The following is a 19,744-nucleotide window of genomic DNA, read 5'->3' on the forward strand; positions in this document are numbered from 1 at the left end:
GTTGCAACGACTGATCATGCAAATAGAGAAGAGCTGGTCTGTACAATCGCTTCCTCGTGTCTCGTTTAACGTCGGACGAGATGCTCCGAGCGAGAATGATTGGTAACGTTTGTCATTACAACAACATTTATTCACATGTCGACGCGTATTTGTTAAAGATTAAGTAATCTGTAATATTTGAAAAATGCCTTTTGACATCGCTGGATTAAAATAGTGTTAATGAATGTTGTAATAGCTAGCGAGTACTCGTGCATGGGTTCGGTACGTAGCAGAAATCATAACGCGTTATGTAAAAATCTAACTGTTTCCACAATTAGTGCTCACCGTGGTCGGAATTGCTCGGAAATTGCTAATTGTCTGGCGGCCACCCGCGCGCTTCTAGCGTCAACTGTTTCCAGATACAATAGCAATTAAGTCTCCGGTTGATCCTCGCTTTGTCCCCGAAATTGTTCTGTTCCGTTTTGTTCAGCGATTTCAGGATACCACGGATAAAAAGAAGTTTGCCAACGATCGTAGTTTCCACGATTTTACTAAGCAACAATAGAAGCTTCCCCGTGACATCATTGACATTCACGAATTACTCTATTCACGATTGTTTTTAAACATAAATTATATACGGAAATTTAGGAAATTAAACGCACGATGTACCGTTTGTAAACATACACGCGCGTATATAACGCGCATGCTTGTATCGAAACGCAACACTTTTATATAGGCAAGGAAACTGGTGGGAATTAATTTTGCTCTCTGGAGTTCGATAACGTTGGCTCACAAAAACGGTGATTAATATGCAAATACCTATTAGTAACCTCTGAATAACGGTCAAGACTGCCACTGCGGGCGATTATTTTTTGTCATCGCCGGATGCATACACTTGAACCAAATAAATTCCTTACGACAACCACTTTTTGTTCGCTGCTTTAGCGGTAACGGAAATTGTTTTGACATCTCCGTTTCACAGTCGGAGATAAAAGCAGGCGATCGGACGCCAACAGTTTAAACTAAACTGTTAATAGAAGATTATTACGAGAAATTAATAGAAATGGTAAATATGTATAAATAATATTGATTGTTAACTATTCGTAATGAGTGTGATGTACGTTGAATATTCTACAGTGGATGTACTTACTTTTTTGAGCGGGCGTGACTGACTTGTGTTTATTAAATAGAATCGGCTTCCAGAAGAAACGAATATGTTAACTCTCAAGGGAGTCGGACTGTAGACCAGGGCTCGGAATTAATCGGCAGGCAGCACAAGGACGCGTGGGCTACGCCTACTGGCTCTCGTCGCAATCTTACTCCCTGTGGTTGCCACTTTCGGCGCGGAGCACTTACTGTAGATAGTGGGAGTCGCGAGACACTTTAATACACGTTTATAATCATTCAATGTTCATCGGTATAATTACTTTTGAATTTACATAAATTCGCATCGATGGTTAATTCAATCACAAACTAGTAACAAGTTAGTTGATTTCAATTATAGACTAACACGATAATATTTATGATAATTAAAATTTAGGTACCTATCGTAATATATAATAATAAATTCGCATCAGTATTAACTCTTATCGACGACACCTTCCACGTATTTCTACAAACAAGATTGCAGACAGATTACAACTTTGTTCGCTTTTACATATGGATTGCTTCAGATTGAAACGATTACGTCTGAAACAAATTTCGGCGATAAATAATTCTGATACTGTAGGTTCGGATAATTCTGGTCTTCTGCACTTTTGTCCATGACTGTAAGGCATGCAGCACTGTGTACTCGCGAAGTGTTCAAAATGATAGCAAAGTGAAGAATCATAGTGATTTGCGTATTTTCATTGCGCAACTACTGAACGGAAATAATAACACATTGCGGGAACTCTGTTCCATAGAAAAAAGGATCTATTCCCCGAGACCCGGTTTCGACGCATTACAGGTGTGTAACATAAGAAATCGTTTACTGGAATTTCCGGTTTTCGTAGACACTATTTCGCGCAACGGTCATCGTACCCCAGAAGAATGTCAACAGTGTGTTACGCATCTCGACGTCCGTGAATTTGAAAAAACGCTATAGCATGTACGCCATAGACGTTACGTCTAGTAACGAGATTTTATTTTTAATCGGCTTAGTTAGTTGAATTATTGTTAAATAACCCCGGGTATTCTTTGTAAGCCCGGAGGAACATTAATTGATAAATATCGAAATTGCGAGACACTTGCGTCATGTTGGTGCTCACGGATGATTGGGTTCTTCTTTCTCCGTGCCGTAAATTCAGATAAATCTTAATTGCTCGTCCCATAAAGTCATAAACCGCGTAACTCGCTCCGAGGAAACCACGGATTCACCGCGCTGACGATACTGCCAGTATGGTCAGCGCCGCAACGCATTGTTAGGATTGCCGCTAGTTCCACGACTCCGTGTCGTCTCGAAGCGAGTTCGCATCTGTTCTCTCGAAGACGAGATCCACGCTCGTCCTTTCGTCGCCTGTGGGACCTCCTCGCGCTTCCTCGCGATGGAACGAGGTCGCACGCGAAGCTCCTTCGTAAACAGGACGATCAGTTACGAGACGCCGTCGCGCTGCCTGCCATGCCCTGTTTCTTCCCGCGTTGACAACCCACATGACGGTCGAGTTGTGACCGTGACACTTTAGTTTCGAAAATAGAAACGCGTTGTTCTCACGGGAGTCTGTTTCAACGGCTGCTCACGCTCGTTAACGCTACAACTAACGAGTAAATTAAAGCGACACGTAAAAGAGAAAAGTATTAGAGAGAAGATAGGCATTAAGTATATCGTGAACGTAGGATTTACTAGGCGTATGCAAAAGCTTTTGTGTCTGGGCTTAATAATTTTTGTCGAGAAACAGAATGGGAGACGAAAGAAAGACTGAGCGATGGGAGAAAGCCGTGCGAAATGAAAATTACGAATTTAAGGAATCATTCTACGAATAAATTCAAAAGTATATATTCTTGCATTATTAAGATATATTACAAAATATTTATCTTGTATTTTAGGTGCCATTACTTCAGCTTGGTTTGTCGTACATTTGACCATTTGTCATCGGAATACACTGTTCTTTGTCAAACATTGAAAGGAACGGTATGGTAGAAAATGAAGACAAAGTATTTCGAACGTGAAACATAATGGAAAATGTAAAACCTGCATTCGTTGCACATTTTATTGTATTTATTCTTACATCTTCGATAGAAGTCTCAGGTTATAAGATACAATGGAAGCGAGAAAAGTTTTATAATTAAATTTCTTGTTGACCAAGTGAAAAAGCCACCTTTCTAATACAAAAGAAGAACGTAGAAGATGAGGATGCATTGTCTGCAATGAAATCTCGTTAGCCATTATTGTTGAACATTAAAATCTTTAACGTTGCTGGAAGTACGTGACTCCAAAGGTAGTTGCGCAGCGGTAACCGATGAAAATGATAACTCTATAGAAACAAGTACCTTGACATGACAGTGAGAGAGAGAGAGAGAGAGAGAGAGAGAGAGAGAAAGAGAGAGAGAGAGAGAGAGAGAGATTAGGAATACAGATTGGAAAATTGAAGGGACGGTTTCTGCAACTCATTCAACATTCAAGCAACCCGCGCATGTAAAGAGAATACGAGTACGTAATCGTCAAACCAGCTAGACATGTGGACGTTGGCAGAGATAAAGACGTCATTTTCGTTATTAACTATTCTCAGTAGTACTTTGGCCACATAGGGTGTCCCAATATAACAGAGTACGATAGTTCAAAGTTTAAGAATATTTCGAGTCCAAGAGGCATCGCTTCTCCCACGATTTTCAATATTTTTCAATATTTCTCAGGTCTATTGTAAAAATCAGTTGGTACATATTAAAGTAGAGACTTTACCCTTTAAAACCTGCTAAGCCCCATGGTATTACCATTTTTTGAAAAAAAGTTACAGCATTTTGAAAATGAATATAGAAATTACAGCCTATTTAAATCGGATTTTTCGGGCCGATTTTGGCCTCCTGGCTTTCCGAACGTTTCGGCTGCTCCCGCAGCGTCAAGTTAATAAACGACTAGGACAAACTAAAGAGGAGACTTTGCTCTACAAAACACGCTAATTTTCATTATTGTGCGGTTTTTTTTAACTGAGTGACGATAATTCAAACTTTGATCAGTTGGTAACCTCGCGTTATCCTACGCTTGTCTCTCATTGGTCAGTGTTTTCTGCTAATAATTTGTTAGCGATGTCCCAGAGAAGATTCTTGTAAAGGTAAAAGGTTGCTTGAAATTACCTTAGGTATTACCTATTTCCAGTTCGTTAATCTTTCTTGGGACACCCTGTATACAGAACCGTTGAAGTTCTTTGGTATATCAATTTAACGAATTTTTGTATATAACTGTGAGACGATTTGCAATATTGTATGAAAAAGTTAAGTAAGAAAACTTTGAATTTCAGAAGATAATGTAGTTTCTGTTTTTTGACATATAGAATTCATTTTCAAGTGTAAAAAGTTATTAGAAAGATGACACATTGGAAGATAGCAGACGATCCACACTTTTCGTGGTACTTTATGTGCTAAATCGGTCACTTAAAAATTTCCCACTTACAAAAAATGTCGACTAAAACTATGCGTACGGTGTAGTTGCATAAACTTTCAAATATTATGATTTATTGCTTTGGACGGAATATTTCGCGATATGTATACAGGCACGTGTATTATCTTTCGTGACATATATGTCTTATACACTCGGTTTTGTTTCACGCGGTATACATACTTTTTAAATGGTCTTTTAAAATCATTTTATATATTTAGTTTCACACTGCTTTTAACGCGGTTATAACAGATTATCGTTACAGAATTGATAATATTATAGGAAAACGCCTAATGCCGGATTTCTTTTTCAGAACAATCGAACTGATCGCATTGATCGCGATTTCGAGCACCCTGTTCCTTTTCCTGCACACACGAGAACTACATTCTCGTTTACGGAAAATGGAAGTCCGCCTTCAGCCCAGCGAAGATGAGATGCCGTCGGCGAATCAACTCTCGTTCGGTAAGTTTTACGCTCGTATCCTCCCACTCTGTATAATTTACATATTTTCCTATGCAACAAAAGTCTTGGCATATAATACAAACTTGCGTCGTGTCGTTATTATTATGCCAAAGATGTCAAGGCCTGTACGTGGGAGAGATTTCAAATCAACTTCTTACCATCTCGTTACCGGTGAATTTTAGAGTAATCCGTTACGTTGAACAATCGTTTTGTCACGATTTTTAGGAGAAATAGACATTAAAGAAGACATCTTGCAATTTCTCCGATCGGTACACGAACCAACACCGTAACATGACAATCACAGTATCGATCACTAAAATCATGTGCAAAATAAAAGTTTTCTACAGCAATTAACAGGTGTTAGATAACATTCGATTTTCTCTTTTAACAGTAACAATATTATTAATCTCCTTTGATATTTCGCTTGCTCTTTATTTTAGTAATTCAATTTCAACGTAAACACGTAAAGTCATCGCTACCTCGGCATTTGACAAATAGTTTTTTAAGCTATTTTAGATGTTATTTCACATTATATAGCTTTCTCTGGTTCACGATTTCTCACGATTCCCCGAGTTCGCAAACGAGTTCGCACGACTGTATCGAGTTTTAACGATCTGATAGTTGTCCGCTCAACTATTACAGAGAAAATAGAGAAACTTGTCAAAGAATTTGAATGTCTCGCGTGTCACGAATTGCTTGTGGCACGACAACTTTCCTATTCGGGATGCAGACGCCTATGGTCCATGACAAATCGTGTGATGCATTGCTTCGATTGGAATTCCTCGATAACCAGCGAATTCATCGGCGACAGATCTTCTTCTTCTTCTTGTAAATCATTAGAACCACGTTTAATACTTTCCTTCGAGCATCCATGGCACCGTGCGCACCGCAAAAAGTCATAGAAACGAGCTTTCTGGCTAATTACGTTGTATCCCGCGTTCCTAATTAGACCTCGGATGCCAAATCTTGCTGGAACACATAGCAACAGGTTTGCTGGCCTTGAACTCGTGATAATCTAAAGGAGCTAGACCTGACAAGCAGGCCGCATGAGAGAGAGAGAGAGAGAGAGAGAGAGAGAGAAGTTGCCAGTCTAAGAAATATATGACTTCCGTGCTTGTTTTTGCCAAACGTGACCATGCGTTATCGCATGCGACTATCACCTGGCGCTGTTTCAGAATTTCTCCGAATTTGGACATACCAATGAGGAAATCGTTTATTTAGTTGCATCAAATTGCACCAGCTGCCTCGATCCTCTTAGACTTATTGTCAGATGTTACAGCTTTCTCTTAACAAATCGACTGTTAATCAAAAGTATACCGAAAAAATCAAAGAAATTTAGTTAATGTCATTGAGATTGCAGAATTAAAATTTATTCTTCTAAATCTTACTTCATCGATCTTAAATTCTTGTTAGCCCCTTGCACTACGAATAGAACTCGAAATATACAAGAAATATAAACGATCACGTTACATTCGATCCAATGTTACACGTTCTCTTTATTTTCAAAATGTCTAGACATAAAATAAAGTTTTGATGAATTCACAGCGCGAATGGTAAATAAATGAACTCTAACGCTTACGACGATGATCCGCAATTAAATTCCGAATTTAGCAACAAATTCGTGAAAGTAGTGGTCGTTTTTCGGTTCAGTCAACAGCGCTCAAATGATAAGAGATTAATTATCTGCGTTGTTACAAAAGCAACTCGTTTAAAGCGAATATACGAAATTGTAAAAGGTCTAGGAAATTGTTCGACTTGGAGGAAGCCATTGCCCCGTCCTTGGCAACGTGAGATCCTCGAAGGTTGACTTTAATTGCGATCATTAAGAGCGTAGTGTGGGCAGCCGGCGAAAATTGCATGGCTAATATTTACCAATTTGTGCACGGGTTTCGCTTTTACTTTGATTTAAACCGGAAACTTTTTAAACGCGCGCCGCAAGCGCGGACATAGACGAACGCGGTCTCGCGCGAGCATGTCCTACGTTCTCCAATGGGGACCAGACTTCCCGGTTGAAGAAGGTCAAGGTGTGAGAGTGAACGTACCAAGCGTGCACGCTGGCTGCCGAGAGAGGAGCATGCATTTTCGCGTCTGCTCCGCTCGCGTATATGTGTATCATTAGATTATTATCATTTCTGTGGGTAGCATCTCGTAACGGGATCGCGGTACGCGTTCCTCTCGGATACCCCAATTAATTCTTGCGAATCAACCGTCGATCCATTTTATAACCGGTTCGATCGTTGCAACCCCTTTACCTCACAAAAACATACAACCGAATTCTCAGCTAAGCCAAATTTTATTTGAAATAAAAATAACACGCAAGTTTTTCAATTAATTCGTTCAAAATCGTCTTTTTCAATCCTGAAGTTTGCAAATAATAATATCGACACATTTCAAATGATAGCAATTTCAAATAGATTCTTTTTTAATTGAACGAATAGATGAAAAGTTATTCTACTCTGAAGTAGCCGAGTTATCTTCTTTATTATTCCTAGGGGTAGAAAACTATAAACGTCTTATGGCACGCGCGATCTCTTGCGATCGATATTTATTAAATTATGATACGGTAGCTTTTGCGGCAAATTAGTCGGCTGTCGATCGTAAGGAAGAAAAATGTTCGATCAGACCAGATCGCATCGATAGATTATTTAAATCTGTTTCCTGCGCGAAGTAAGCGCGAGCGGAGATTCTAATGGGGATAACTAAAATCAGATTTGTTGATTACCATCATTTTGAGATACTACGCGTCGAAAGGGATATAATAACGACGGGTAAAAGACTGAACAGATATTATATCGCATACATACAATATAATACGTATACGTGTACATCGTATAGCTTCGGGTTAAACTTAGTATTAGGTTGGTGCATATGAATATTTTTCTTTTTCTCAAACAAGTTCTTTATTATGTGAAGTTGATATTGTTTTGAATAAATCAATTAGAAAAGATATGCATTTTTATATATTCGCTTAAAAATCCGACAATTTCATATGCACCAAACTAATATTTCCAGCGATCTCCAATTACGGTAAGAACCGTCGACATATTTGTATAATTAGAAATGTTCTCTGCGTCCGTTGCAACGAACCAGATCTTTAGTTCGCGAAGATAAGCGATAATTGGAGGTTCTACGATGGAAATATGATAATGAATTCTCGTTTTAATCCGCCCTTGAAGAGAATTTCCATGCGTATTATAATATAATTAAATTAATCACAGTTTATTTATCGAAATTTATGTCAATGGAGCAAGAACTTGGGTAATCGGACAGGTAAGAAGTTTAGTCGGTAGCGTTATTTATTATATATTTTTTGAATCGTATGAAGAATTTTAGCGTGGCTTCTCCCGAATCATAGTACAGTTGTGTTACGACACTAAATTGTTAAACATTTGTGTTGCACGGTCCCCGGGCTTGCCTGGAAGGAATGTTGTACGTGTCGCTGTGCTCCGAGAATCTGTATCTCTTGACCTCGATCCTGATGTTCCACTTATTGTCAATGAAAGAAGCATTCCGCTTTGCCGCCGTTGGTCCAGTGCGCATAACTCTCATTGAGTGCAATCTAAAAAATGGAACGACATCGATAGTCGCTACTTAGCTGGTTTCTTTCACTCTGCTAGTACCGCGAAAATCTAGATAAATAATTAACCCCTCGCAGTCGAAGCTATCTGAACTGAAAATCAAAAATATTTCTTCAAACTTACAGTGTTTTCATTTTATAATATAATCTGAAACATTTTATTCATAATAGAATTGAATTCTAAGACTCGCGCAACAGTTAAACAGCTCTTAACAATTTTCTAAATACAAGTAAATTTGATAAAGATTATTTGGAAACGTAGCATTATTATTTCTAGTGGTGCCTTAGAGACGCCATTGAATATTTTCCTGCAGATAGACAACAAATCAGTTTTTTGTAGCAAATAATACTACGACGGTGGCACTTTAAGTCTAGATTCTTAACGATTTCGATCGTCAAGCGTGGCTGAAGAAATTTATGAAATTAATTTTTCATATATTCTTGAAAGCACCATTGTTCTCTGTATCTGTTCTGCATCTGTTATTAATACAATAAACACATTCAGCTCGTAGCATTGCAAATTTATTTTATAATATGCAGCATGCACCGTGTACTTGGTAATGCGTTTATCAGATTTTGATTTCACAGTTATTAACGTTACGGTTGTCAATTATCACCCATCTTACGTTTCCTTAATCTAGTTTGTCTGTTCGCATGAAATTATTGCGGCAATGAAAACCGAACGTAACATCGAGATCCGTGGTTAAATTTATGATTCTGCTCACTCGTATCGAGTAATTCTACTCGATGGTATGTTAACATTATACGACTGTTCCGAGTGTTTCGTCTAGAAAAATCTAAGGTTATGCCTTTCGATTCGCCAATTAACGCAACATGCTATTAGCCTCGCTTTCGTTTCCAGTCAGAACAATCGACTTCATTCATAAATGTCAGGAAACCGAGAACAAATACACGGTTTGAGGAAAACATTTCCGCGTATCACAATGGCGAATTCTCACCAATTATCCGTGGCTTGATTGAAATCGATGATACACAATGATCAGTCTTCGCGTTACGCATCAGTGGTTTTCAAACTTTTTCAAAATATGTGAAAGCTTCGTGTACGCGCCGCTAAGGGTCGGACGCGTGAGGAACGGCGCCACTGGCGCGGAAGAACTTAGAAAAAGTAATTTCTAACCTTAAACTGTGCATTTCTTAGCTGGACGGCTGCAGCTTGTCCCCGCGTTAAAGTAATTAAACAAATTATTTCCTCGCGATTTTTTCCAGACCGATCTACCGAATATCGGGCGAGCCTCCGAGCATCGTCTAGCGGCTTCCAGCCGTTTCCCATGAATGCGAATTCGCGTGCCGCGTAACGCGATTTCCACTTCCTTCGGGATGAATACCAATGCCGTCAGACCAGTTTGGAAAACGTTTCCTGCACCGTGGGAACCGACGTCCCGACGATTGCATAACTTTACATTAAATTTTAATCTATCTACTCGATCGTAATCTCGAACGTACGAAACGGGTTTAACTGAACGGAGCATTTTTTTCATCGTTTCTCCAATGCCCATTCGAAAAGTGATCGAACGAACCAGTCACACGCTCGCTATTATAAATAAATAAAAGCTGAAACTTTTTTCAGGAACCATATTATAGAGACGATACAAGTAACATTTTCAAAATACTTAAACGAAATGAAAAATTAAGTAAGGAGACCGGAGGAAATGTGAAATGCGGTACATTAATCATATATACGTTCTTCGAGTTTATAGTTAACGACTGAAAGGAAGATGGTGAAGGTTATAATAAATGCGAGCGCACGGAGACTTTCACTGTCCGATATCAGGGGACCGTGAATCCAGTGTGAAATAATATTTTGCATGGAAAGCAGTTCGCTGTAAACAGGAAACAAAGGATGGACGCGAAGCCTGATGTCTTTTATTCAGAAAAATTGAATAAGCGTTGCACTCTTTACTTTACTCGACCCGCTCGTGTTTTCGATTCGAACACCGACGATTGACCGAGTTTACCGCCCGCGAGCACGCGATCAAAGCAATCGAATGCCGCGCGTAATTTTTATTATCCTCTTCCACGTTTGAATGGTTTTGAAGCAACTGCGTTGATTTATTTCCACTGTTTCCGAACTATTAACGCCTGCTGCCAAAATGCCTTCTTGTAAATGCAAAACGTGTTAGAGATTTCACCGAAAAAATGATTGGATTCCATAGAAATCGCTGGCGAAGTATTTATTCGACCGCGTTACAATGACATTCCTGTGGAGAAATGCGCCTTGTTGCACAGAGAAATAAATAATGTTAGACGTTTGTTAAGTTTGATGAATCCCGTGGAAGCTGCGTTACTTCTAGCACTGCAAGTAGGGCTCTCCCCCCCTCTCTTTCTCTCTGCAGTGATTAGAGAAGCAATGAAAATTCGCAAGCCGTACGTCACGGACGTGAAACCCGCTGTTCGAGACGCGGCGATGAGACGTTCACCGACGAGAAAAAGGAAATCACGGACGCTCTCTAGTTAAGAAAATAGGAGAGGCCGGTGAATTAACCTGTTGGCGCTGGCGGTGGTGGTCGCGGAGTGAAAGGAAACGTGTCTGGATGGAAGACGAAGCCGGTGGAAAAATAAACGAAATGAAATATTTCAGCTGGTAGGAGAAATGGATTAATCGTTCGCAGCAAATAACCGATGCCTTCAATGGAAATGAAAGTTCGATCGTGTTCGTTTCACTCGCGCGGCGAGCGAAGATCGCCGGGTGTCGTGTCGGGGTGAAAGGAAGCGCCGACAATCTTGGAAGAAAAAGGAACTCGCCACTCTTCTTTCGGGAGAAGCTGTTATTCACGGATTAACATTTACATCGTAAATGTAAGGCGAGCGTTGGGTTGTAAGGAGAGCGTAGCTTTTGAAGACAATGCAATGACCAAGAAGCCTAAACGCGACGTCGATGAAAGCAAGCGGCATCGGCGATAACGTCTAAAATGCTTCTACTAGCGACACATTCCAAGTCAATATACAATTGCGATTCTCTTAAGTACAACAGGGACTATAAGGAAGTCGTTGATTTTAACTACGCATCTGCAAGTCGATGACGTTTTAGCAATAATTAAACACGAGACGAACCACCAATTAATTATTGTACGCGCGGGTAACTGGACAAAGGGTCGTTCAACGATTCAAATTACGAAATGACTCCTAAACTAATCATTTTTCGGTACACGTACATGAATTAATACATTTTTTTGCAGACGAATGTGAACCTGCGACGATTGTTGCGTTTAAGAGAAAGCAAAAGAGTAACACCTTGAAGCATCTATGGAAACTACGTGCGGATCAATAATCTTTTTATTTGATTTAAACGATTGAGAATCCTGTGGTTGATCAAAGAAAATTTTCTTCGACTATAATCTGTATAAGATTAGATAGCTAAATATGAATTTGCATGGGAAACCTGCAATCCTGTAATATGACGCGTGACTATTTTCCTATTCGGTCTTCGTACGTGAAAGCAGCGTATGCAGGGATACAAATCATGACTCAAGGAATCGGCATACGACTTGATATCTTCGAAGATACTTTCTAGTTTATAATCGAATCCAAAGGAGTCGAGGTAGCTTTCAAAGAGAACTAACCTCTCTCTGTTTGTGTGTGTGTGCTTGTACTTGAATATTTAAATATCAATGAATAGGATTTTATAAAAGCATTTCCATCAGAAAATTAGACTCTCAAAGTATGGCAACGTGTTGGGAAATATGTTACCAATAGATTCGGACGTCACGGTGTTTAAATTCCCATGAGCGTCTCTCGCCATCTAATGGCACGAGCGGCGAATAAATAAAACACGAGGAAAAGAGGAGTAGTGCCGCGAGTCAAGTTCTCACGTGCGACGGATCGAAGAAGATTAACGATACGCTTTCCACTTCTCGGCGAAGTTACGTTCGCACCTTCGGTAGTTCGCCCCGATCCTATCGTCGCGCCACAACTCGTAATACGTCCGCGCGGAATGCGCGCCGAGGTCTTTTCACGGTCAGGATTGAGATCGAGGATGTGCCACGGTGTTCCGTTCTCGATCGCGTCGGCGAACGCGGAAATTGTCCGCTGTTCTCGCAGCAACAATCATCGTTTCCCTGCTGTTTCGAGCCTTTGCCGATCATGGCACTTCTCTATCGCGAATCCCGGCCGTATAAGGCAGCCCGGAAATTAATTACAAATATCCTTCGACACGTGTGTTGACAACGAGGCCAACAAAAGCCAAGCAGCGTCTAGTCGTCGCCAAACAAAAAAACCATAGAGATCGAAGACGGTCGAACTTGCAATTAATATTCTACCTCAGTAAATACTCTTCTCTCTCTTACTTTAGTAAATACTTATTCTTTCTTCAATACTCAGTAAGTCTGTATTGGCTAGTTCAGACAAAAATATGGAAAAATGTAATTGGTTGGAATGAATGAAAAACAGAGAAAAGAAAGATTTTAGCTTTTTTATTTGAGCCTGTAGTTTGAAGGAATAGCATCGATCAATTTTAATTATTATTGGCAACCTTGAAATTGCTGATCGCATGATTATAAAAAAATATTATATGCAACGGAGCAAGAATGGGGATTGTCATCGTTTTGTCGCGGTTTCGTATAAGTAAAATACCTGCGATAGTTCCCCCATGAAACGGGCACCCATAAAATATTCCCGATCTTTAACTCGACTACGAGGAAGTCACGTCGCGCATTCCGTGTAGACACGCCAAGAATTATGTTGTCCTACAAATAATGGTGAACAGAAACGGAAACGGTATAATCGTCGTTGATCGCGAACATCAAATGTTTATCGCGATCTTTCGAATCTAACAAAAAAAAAAACAAACGTTTCGCGTCAGAAAAATTGCTTCAGTTTTATAATTAAAATGGCTTCGAGCGCAAAGGGGTTAACATAAAGAATCATCGACGCGTATTTTACATCGAAAGTTCAACTTTTTATATTCACCTTGTCCCAAACCAAAGTTAACGCTTTTCTAAATCAAATTTTTCTCTTTTCATAAAAGTATTTTAGAACTTATCACCATCGATCTAAATACTTCCCACAGTCATTTAATTCGCGAAACCGTAGCCAGAAGCTTAACGTTTTTATGGCCGCTGGAAATAATGGAGAATCGCGTTTGTTTTCGTGCATCGATCTCTTGGAAGCCGGACGAGGAAGTCGGAACGCGAACTCGAAACCCATAAGAATCTGCGGTTCCCGCATTGTTCATAGACCGATCGTGGGTACGAAGCTCGCGGAAACGGACAATCGCGAGTTAGCAATTCGAAAAAGTGTAAGTACGGTGACGGGCCGGTCTCTCTCTCTCTCTCTCTCTCCCTCTCACCTAACCCCCTCTCTCTTTCTCTTTCGATGCCGACGTATCAAGATCACGGATGACGGTCCATGTTCCTGCGGGCAAGACGCGACAAACGACAGTCGTTCGCTCGGCCGCGGAAACCGCCTGCCGGCGATCGCTTTGCAATTCCAAGTACTTTCTATTTTGCGATATCGTTGGAACGCATCGATCCAGTTCGTAACACCACTACCGCCTCCGCTCTACGTAGCGGGAACATTTCACGGTCAAGATCGTGATAGACCGTGGTTCTCCGCTCTAGAACGAAAGGAAACCGTTTACCGTTCGACGCCGGTGTTTTATTTCAAACAAACGCGCCAATTATCTTGTATTCTGTTGAAATTCATCGGAGCGGCGACTTTGTCTTTACATATTTCTTAAACTCGAATATTATAGGAAATATTACAGAGGTTTATGGAATTGTCAGGGCACTGTTCAAAATTGTCAGCAACCTTGAAAACTGGTAAAAAATACAAGCGGTTTCTGTAATAGAATTTTCTTGTTCGGCTTTATTATATCAGATTACCGTGACACGTTGACGAAGAAATTTGTAATTTCGTATCTCCGGAGAACACGTGTAAATAACGCTAATGAATTTCTCCGAATCCTAAATATTTCCAGCAGCGGAAAATTAGCGCCAAACAGATCGAAAAGTGACAGCATATGTAACAGCGTGCATAGATAAGTACGCATATTTTTGTCCGCAAAGATATGCATAACAGACGAAATTACTCGTTGAAACTTTCTTCATTATTTCCGCACCATAGTTCCCCATCTTAATCAGAAAGTTACACGGTATATAATGCAACTGTTGGCGCGTATCGCGTCGAACATAATCGTACGTGTTAATACCGCGGTGTACGAAAGACCTCGGTCGATTAGCGTACGCTTTGATCAGCCACACGGCCATTTACTTGATGCAATTCTCGCACGTTCATTAAATGGGAATGGGATATCGGTATAAGCACGATCGCTCTATTAGTACCCATTGTTTCGAATACCATCTATAATAAACTGTATCGATTTAAATGTGGCGCCTTTATACCGCGGGTCGTACGGATTAACTTCCAAACAATTAAATAAAGATCTCGCTCGAACATTGGTTAACATTAACCGCACTTTCTTCTGTGAACATCGATAAACCTTTATAGAAAATGGGAAGACACGAGGAGCCTGACGGAAGTTCTACTACTACCCAATCACTTTAATGAAACGGTATTTTTGTAATAATTGGATCACGGGGAGTGTTAGCGGAGGCTTAGTGCCGACAGCGTCCAGTAATAACCCGGTATTACACGTTCTTATTCTAATGGTAATTATGACGTTAATATTCGTCGTTGTGCGGCACCTTAATTACGGCGAATCCTTTATAATTAATTTAATACAATCCTTTGCAACTTGATCTGTGTTCTGACATTCGCGGAGTCACGGAATTAGATCGTCATGCTAAGGATTTAGAAGATCGAGCAACGGTATATACGCTGAGAATTGCGATGATTAAACAAGTCGGGCGCGTTTATTACGTTCTGCTTTTCCAGTTGCGATAACCGACTGCTGCGGGTCGTTATGAAAAATTACGATTTCCTACGTCGATAGCAACAAACGATTTGGATCGAACGAAAATGTTCGTCGATAGGTTCTATCGAGAATTATAATTATTAGAATCGGTATGGAAAATAACGTGATAGAGCTGTAGGTACGCGGGAGAATTGACCACACGAATTCGTGTTTAATAAATTTATTTTCGTCGCTTCCACGCAGCCACTGTTATTTCGATTACGATCGCTTTTGTTATAAAAATTTATATCAGCAACGATATGCATATTCAAGCAACGATATTTAACTTTGATTTTGAATCTGAAAAAGACCCATCGCTGGCGACGGTTTCCTATTTCTCACAATCTCTCCTCAATTATAGACGAATCGTTCGTTAGTCGGTCTTACTGGCACATATTTGTTTCACGAGTTTACGGACGATCCGTCGATACCTGAATGGCTCGTTACAGTTCGTTCTTGCCGTTAGCTGAAACGTATCGAACGCGAACACGGTGGCGGTGATTAATTAGGTGGGAGGGGGGTCCAGGTGATTTTCCTGGAGGCTTCAGAAACGAGGAAGTATCCTTGAAGGACGGTGCCGATCCAGGAAGAGGCTGCTCGGATGAGGCAACCAGATCGAAACCTAATAACACCGACAACGAGCTAGAAAACACTGTTTCAATCGAACCGTACATGGATCGCTGGAAACTGGAAATAAGATCTCGCTGTGATCTACGCGCGGCGTCGATTCGTCCTGTTCTCAGACTCTTCCATTTTCATGTTCTAAAATCGGTTCGCTGAAAAATATTTTCTTTTTATAACAGGGATTCATCTATAGGAATTCCGCGTAGCTCGGACGAAGGTCAAACGAGTCCTTTCGAGAAGTACAAGAGAGAAAGGCGTGTCTCTAGAAAGGATCGGATCGGGGAGCTGTAATCAAATTTTGCATTCCGTCCAAGGAGAAATCTGATACTCGCCATTGGAGCGCGCCGAAAGACGATTGCATCCGGCGTCGTGCAGACGCGAACCCGGAAGTAACTGAAACAAAGTTGCACAGAGCCACACGGAGGCTGTTATTAAGCTGATGAGCTACGTCTCTAAGGAAGTGGCTAATTTACGGGTCGGTTTCGACTAATCGAATTATCAGCAAAGAGATAATGTACAGGTTCACCCAGTGCCTTATTAAACGGAACGCTTTCGATTTAATTAAACGATCGTACAAGCACGCGTTGAGAAAATTATGTCTGTGCATGCGTATACGCTGTAAAAAGGATCTCGATCGTTAACTATTTAACATTAATTTTTTTATAACATTATTCACACGCAAGCGCGAATGCAAGAAGTTGCATATACATATATAAAAATAGTTTGTTTAAATCTCAATAATATGAAGTAATTGTAAGAAAAGAAAGGGTAGTAAGACATGGTTTTGCATATTTTTTGGTGTGCGTTAAATCGTTATAATAAAATCGATACGTGCGTATTAAAACTTGCTATAAAAGCAAACGATATCGTAGTGTTAGAACGGTTCGTGAACGAACCAAGAGAAAGCGTTATTTTCAGACAGTAAATTTTGTTTAATCTAAGAGCAATTATCCCACGGCTGGATGACAGAGTTATGGTTCGATCGCGAAGAGGACGTGTCAGCTCGTTTAATTTACGCGTTCCGAAGAAAGGCTTTCCACTTGTGTCTCGCGAACGTTCAGGAAACACTTTTACGTATCGGCGGTCGTCGCGTGCGATGGAGAACATCGGAAAGCTTTTGACAACACTTCTTTCCACTTTCGCATTTTCCAAGTTATTTATATACATACAAGTGAACACCGATATACTGAAAGATACGTATCATAAAATTGTGTTGTCATATAAATCATACAGTCATTCATTTCATTATAATAAAGATGTATATTGCAATATATGTACATATAATATGCGTTGGTATATAATTTCTATTTTAAATTAAATTTTATAAATATAGTCTAATATAAAATAGAAATTATATATCAACGCATATTATATGTATATTGCAATATACAACTTTATTATTTATAAAATTAACTACAGCCGCTTAACTCAGCCGCCATTCTAGCGGCTTGCGCGGATGTTTCCTGCTTCACTCGATTGTGTTATTAGTTATTAAAGTAAACGATTAAAGCGAAAGGCAGACGATGGTCTCATGAAATCAAACACTGCGCAACATATTTATTAAGTTTTTCCAATATCGAATGTCCAATTTGCTTCGGAAACTGGTAAAACGAGTTTCTCACTCTACTTAAAAACAGTTCAAGCAACGAAGGGCCATTACGCGCGAGTATTACAGGTCTGCGTGACTTTATTTTATACCTTAAACTGAAATTATTAGTTCGGAGAAGGCGTTTGAAGTCGATTGAAGCCGTAAAAGAGAATTCAGAGAAGCGGCTGGTGGTAATACCTTCTTCGAGCTTTGGAAGATGTTCCGAGGACTAGGAGAAGAATGTTTCGAAGGCGTGTGAATCAGTTCCGATGAATAAATAAATAGTTTCTGTTATAAATACGAATTTCGAGCACCATCTTTTTATACAAGTATAGAACAATATGATACGAATACTTCGGTATTCATACTTTCGATTATTCATCACTGCTCTCTATATTCTATAGAGGTTAGCCCACGCGATAACCTTGGCGGTGGGTTCCTGGCATCATTTAAAGTAACTTTTTCCTCTGCGAAAATTCGATCCGCAGTTTTCTTTACGAGTTATTAACGAAACACTGCGACCAATAAGGGACGAGCTCAGCTAGCACAACGCAACTGAGCCAATAATCGGTGCTAGGCTTCGCCCGTCCGTTGACTCGGCCAGCCGGCGTCAGCCCGAGCTCGCCTCTCATTGGTCCACCGTTTTTCATTAATGATTCGTTAACGGTGCCTGGGAGAAAATTGTTGCGAAGGAAAATGTTGCTTGAAATCACCTCCCGCGAATGCCTCGAATCCCCGAGCAACTGTTCGAACACCCTGTATACGTATCGATCGCCTCGTTTTCACGGAGTCTCCGGGGGTCAGCTACACGGCGCGGCGGTTACACCATCGGGGACACCATCGCGAACACCATCGGGAACACCATAAGCCATAAATCGAAGAAGGTCCCCTGGAGCAACGCGCGTTCCTGGACGGAAGCGCGAAGATGAAAACGATACGCTGCGCGAAGCGGTTAACAGTCCCGCGCGTCGCCTCGTCGTGGAAAGGGTATCAGAATTAATGGTCGATCGGCCTCGTTTCAGGATACGCAGGCAGACGGTTCGCCAGAAGAAAAGAATCCAAACGAGTCCGACCACTAGGCGCGATCGAACCTTTGCTACCACGCGAGGACGCTGGTCGCGGCGCACCTCCGGATCTGCCTAGTCCCTTTTTAGCCACGATTTGCCTCCTAGGGCATCACGAACCTCGCTTCCCAGACCCTTTATCGCGCCGCGTGCCACGTACCGCGAGAATCCCATTGCCATAACCCTGCGGTGCCTTCGGACTAACAAGGAAACTCGGCGAATACCCTCTCTGCTGCAATACTAATTGAATTCTTTTTCGTGGTCTAGCAAATCACTGAAAAATTACTGGAATTCGGGCGTGTACGAATAATACTACTATTCTATTATATAATAAAACTAATTTGTGAATTTCTAATTGTTTCGATCGCAAGGATACATTTATGAGTTATTTATTCGATGTACATATATTACATTTGCCATTTGAGCGGCGGAGACGAGTCATTTCCGTGATCCGTTGGAAAAGTAAGCCGGTCGATAGGTATGAAACTGTTGGGATCCAGGATAGTGTTCTGGTCGACAGGACTTTCGGCGAGCTCTTCTCTGGCCTCGTAATTATCATCAGCCTTGTACGGAGGCGCGTCGGTTATCTGTAACAGTTTCGAAAACAAATGTTCGAACGGGTTCGCCGGTTCGTTTCCGTCGATGTTCCACTCCGATTCCGCGAATATGTCGGACACGGGTCGTTCACCGCATTAAATGGGAGCGGGCGATCATCTACGGCCACGGACATTTTTCGCATTGATCCCCCGTCATAATCATTCTTCGGGTACGCGGTGCCAGCAGTGCCCGCCTACCACCAGGCCCAGACCAAATTCAATCTGATGCATAACATCCGCGTAACAGTATTCGAGGTTGATGAACGATGTTTAGATCGGGGTATCGACATGATGCGCGTGCTTTGTGCAAAATGAATTTATAACCGGCGCGCAGATACGAGCAAATTACTGTCCATTTATTATATGTGTTCTGCGGTTCCTCTCGGGAACGATCGGTCTATTGACATATCGTT

At 40.8% G+C, this 19,744-nt stretch overlaps 1 protein-coding gene across 2 annotated transcripts in view; it reads left to right on the forward strand.

The window, feature by feature from the left end:
- Pip (heparan sulfate 2-O-sulfotransferase pipe) overlaps nucleotides 1-19,744 on the forward strand; it is a 50,557-nt gene that overhangs the window by 11,080 nt on the left and 19,733 nt on the right. For both annotated transcript variants that reach the window (XM_078193961.1, XM_078193952.1), the window contains exon 2: nucleotides 4,863-5,011. In XM_078193961.1, the coding sequence (XP_078050087.1) occupies nucleotides 4,863-5,011 (149 nt within the window). The remainder of the gene's footprint in view (nucleotides 1-4,862; nucleotides 5,012-19,744) is intronic.

This window comes from Augochlora pura, chromosome 2 (assembly GCF_028453695.1).
Source record: "Augochlora pura isolate Apur16 chromosome 2, APUR_v2.2.1, whole genome shotgun sequence".
Lineage (NCBI taxonomy): Eukaryota > Metazoa > Arthropoda > Insecta > Hymenoptera > Halictidae > Augochlora > Augochlora pura.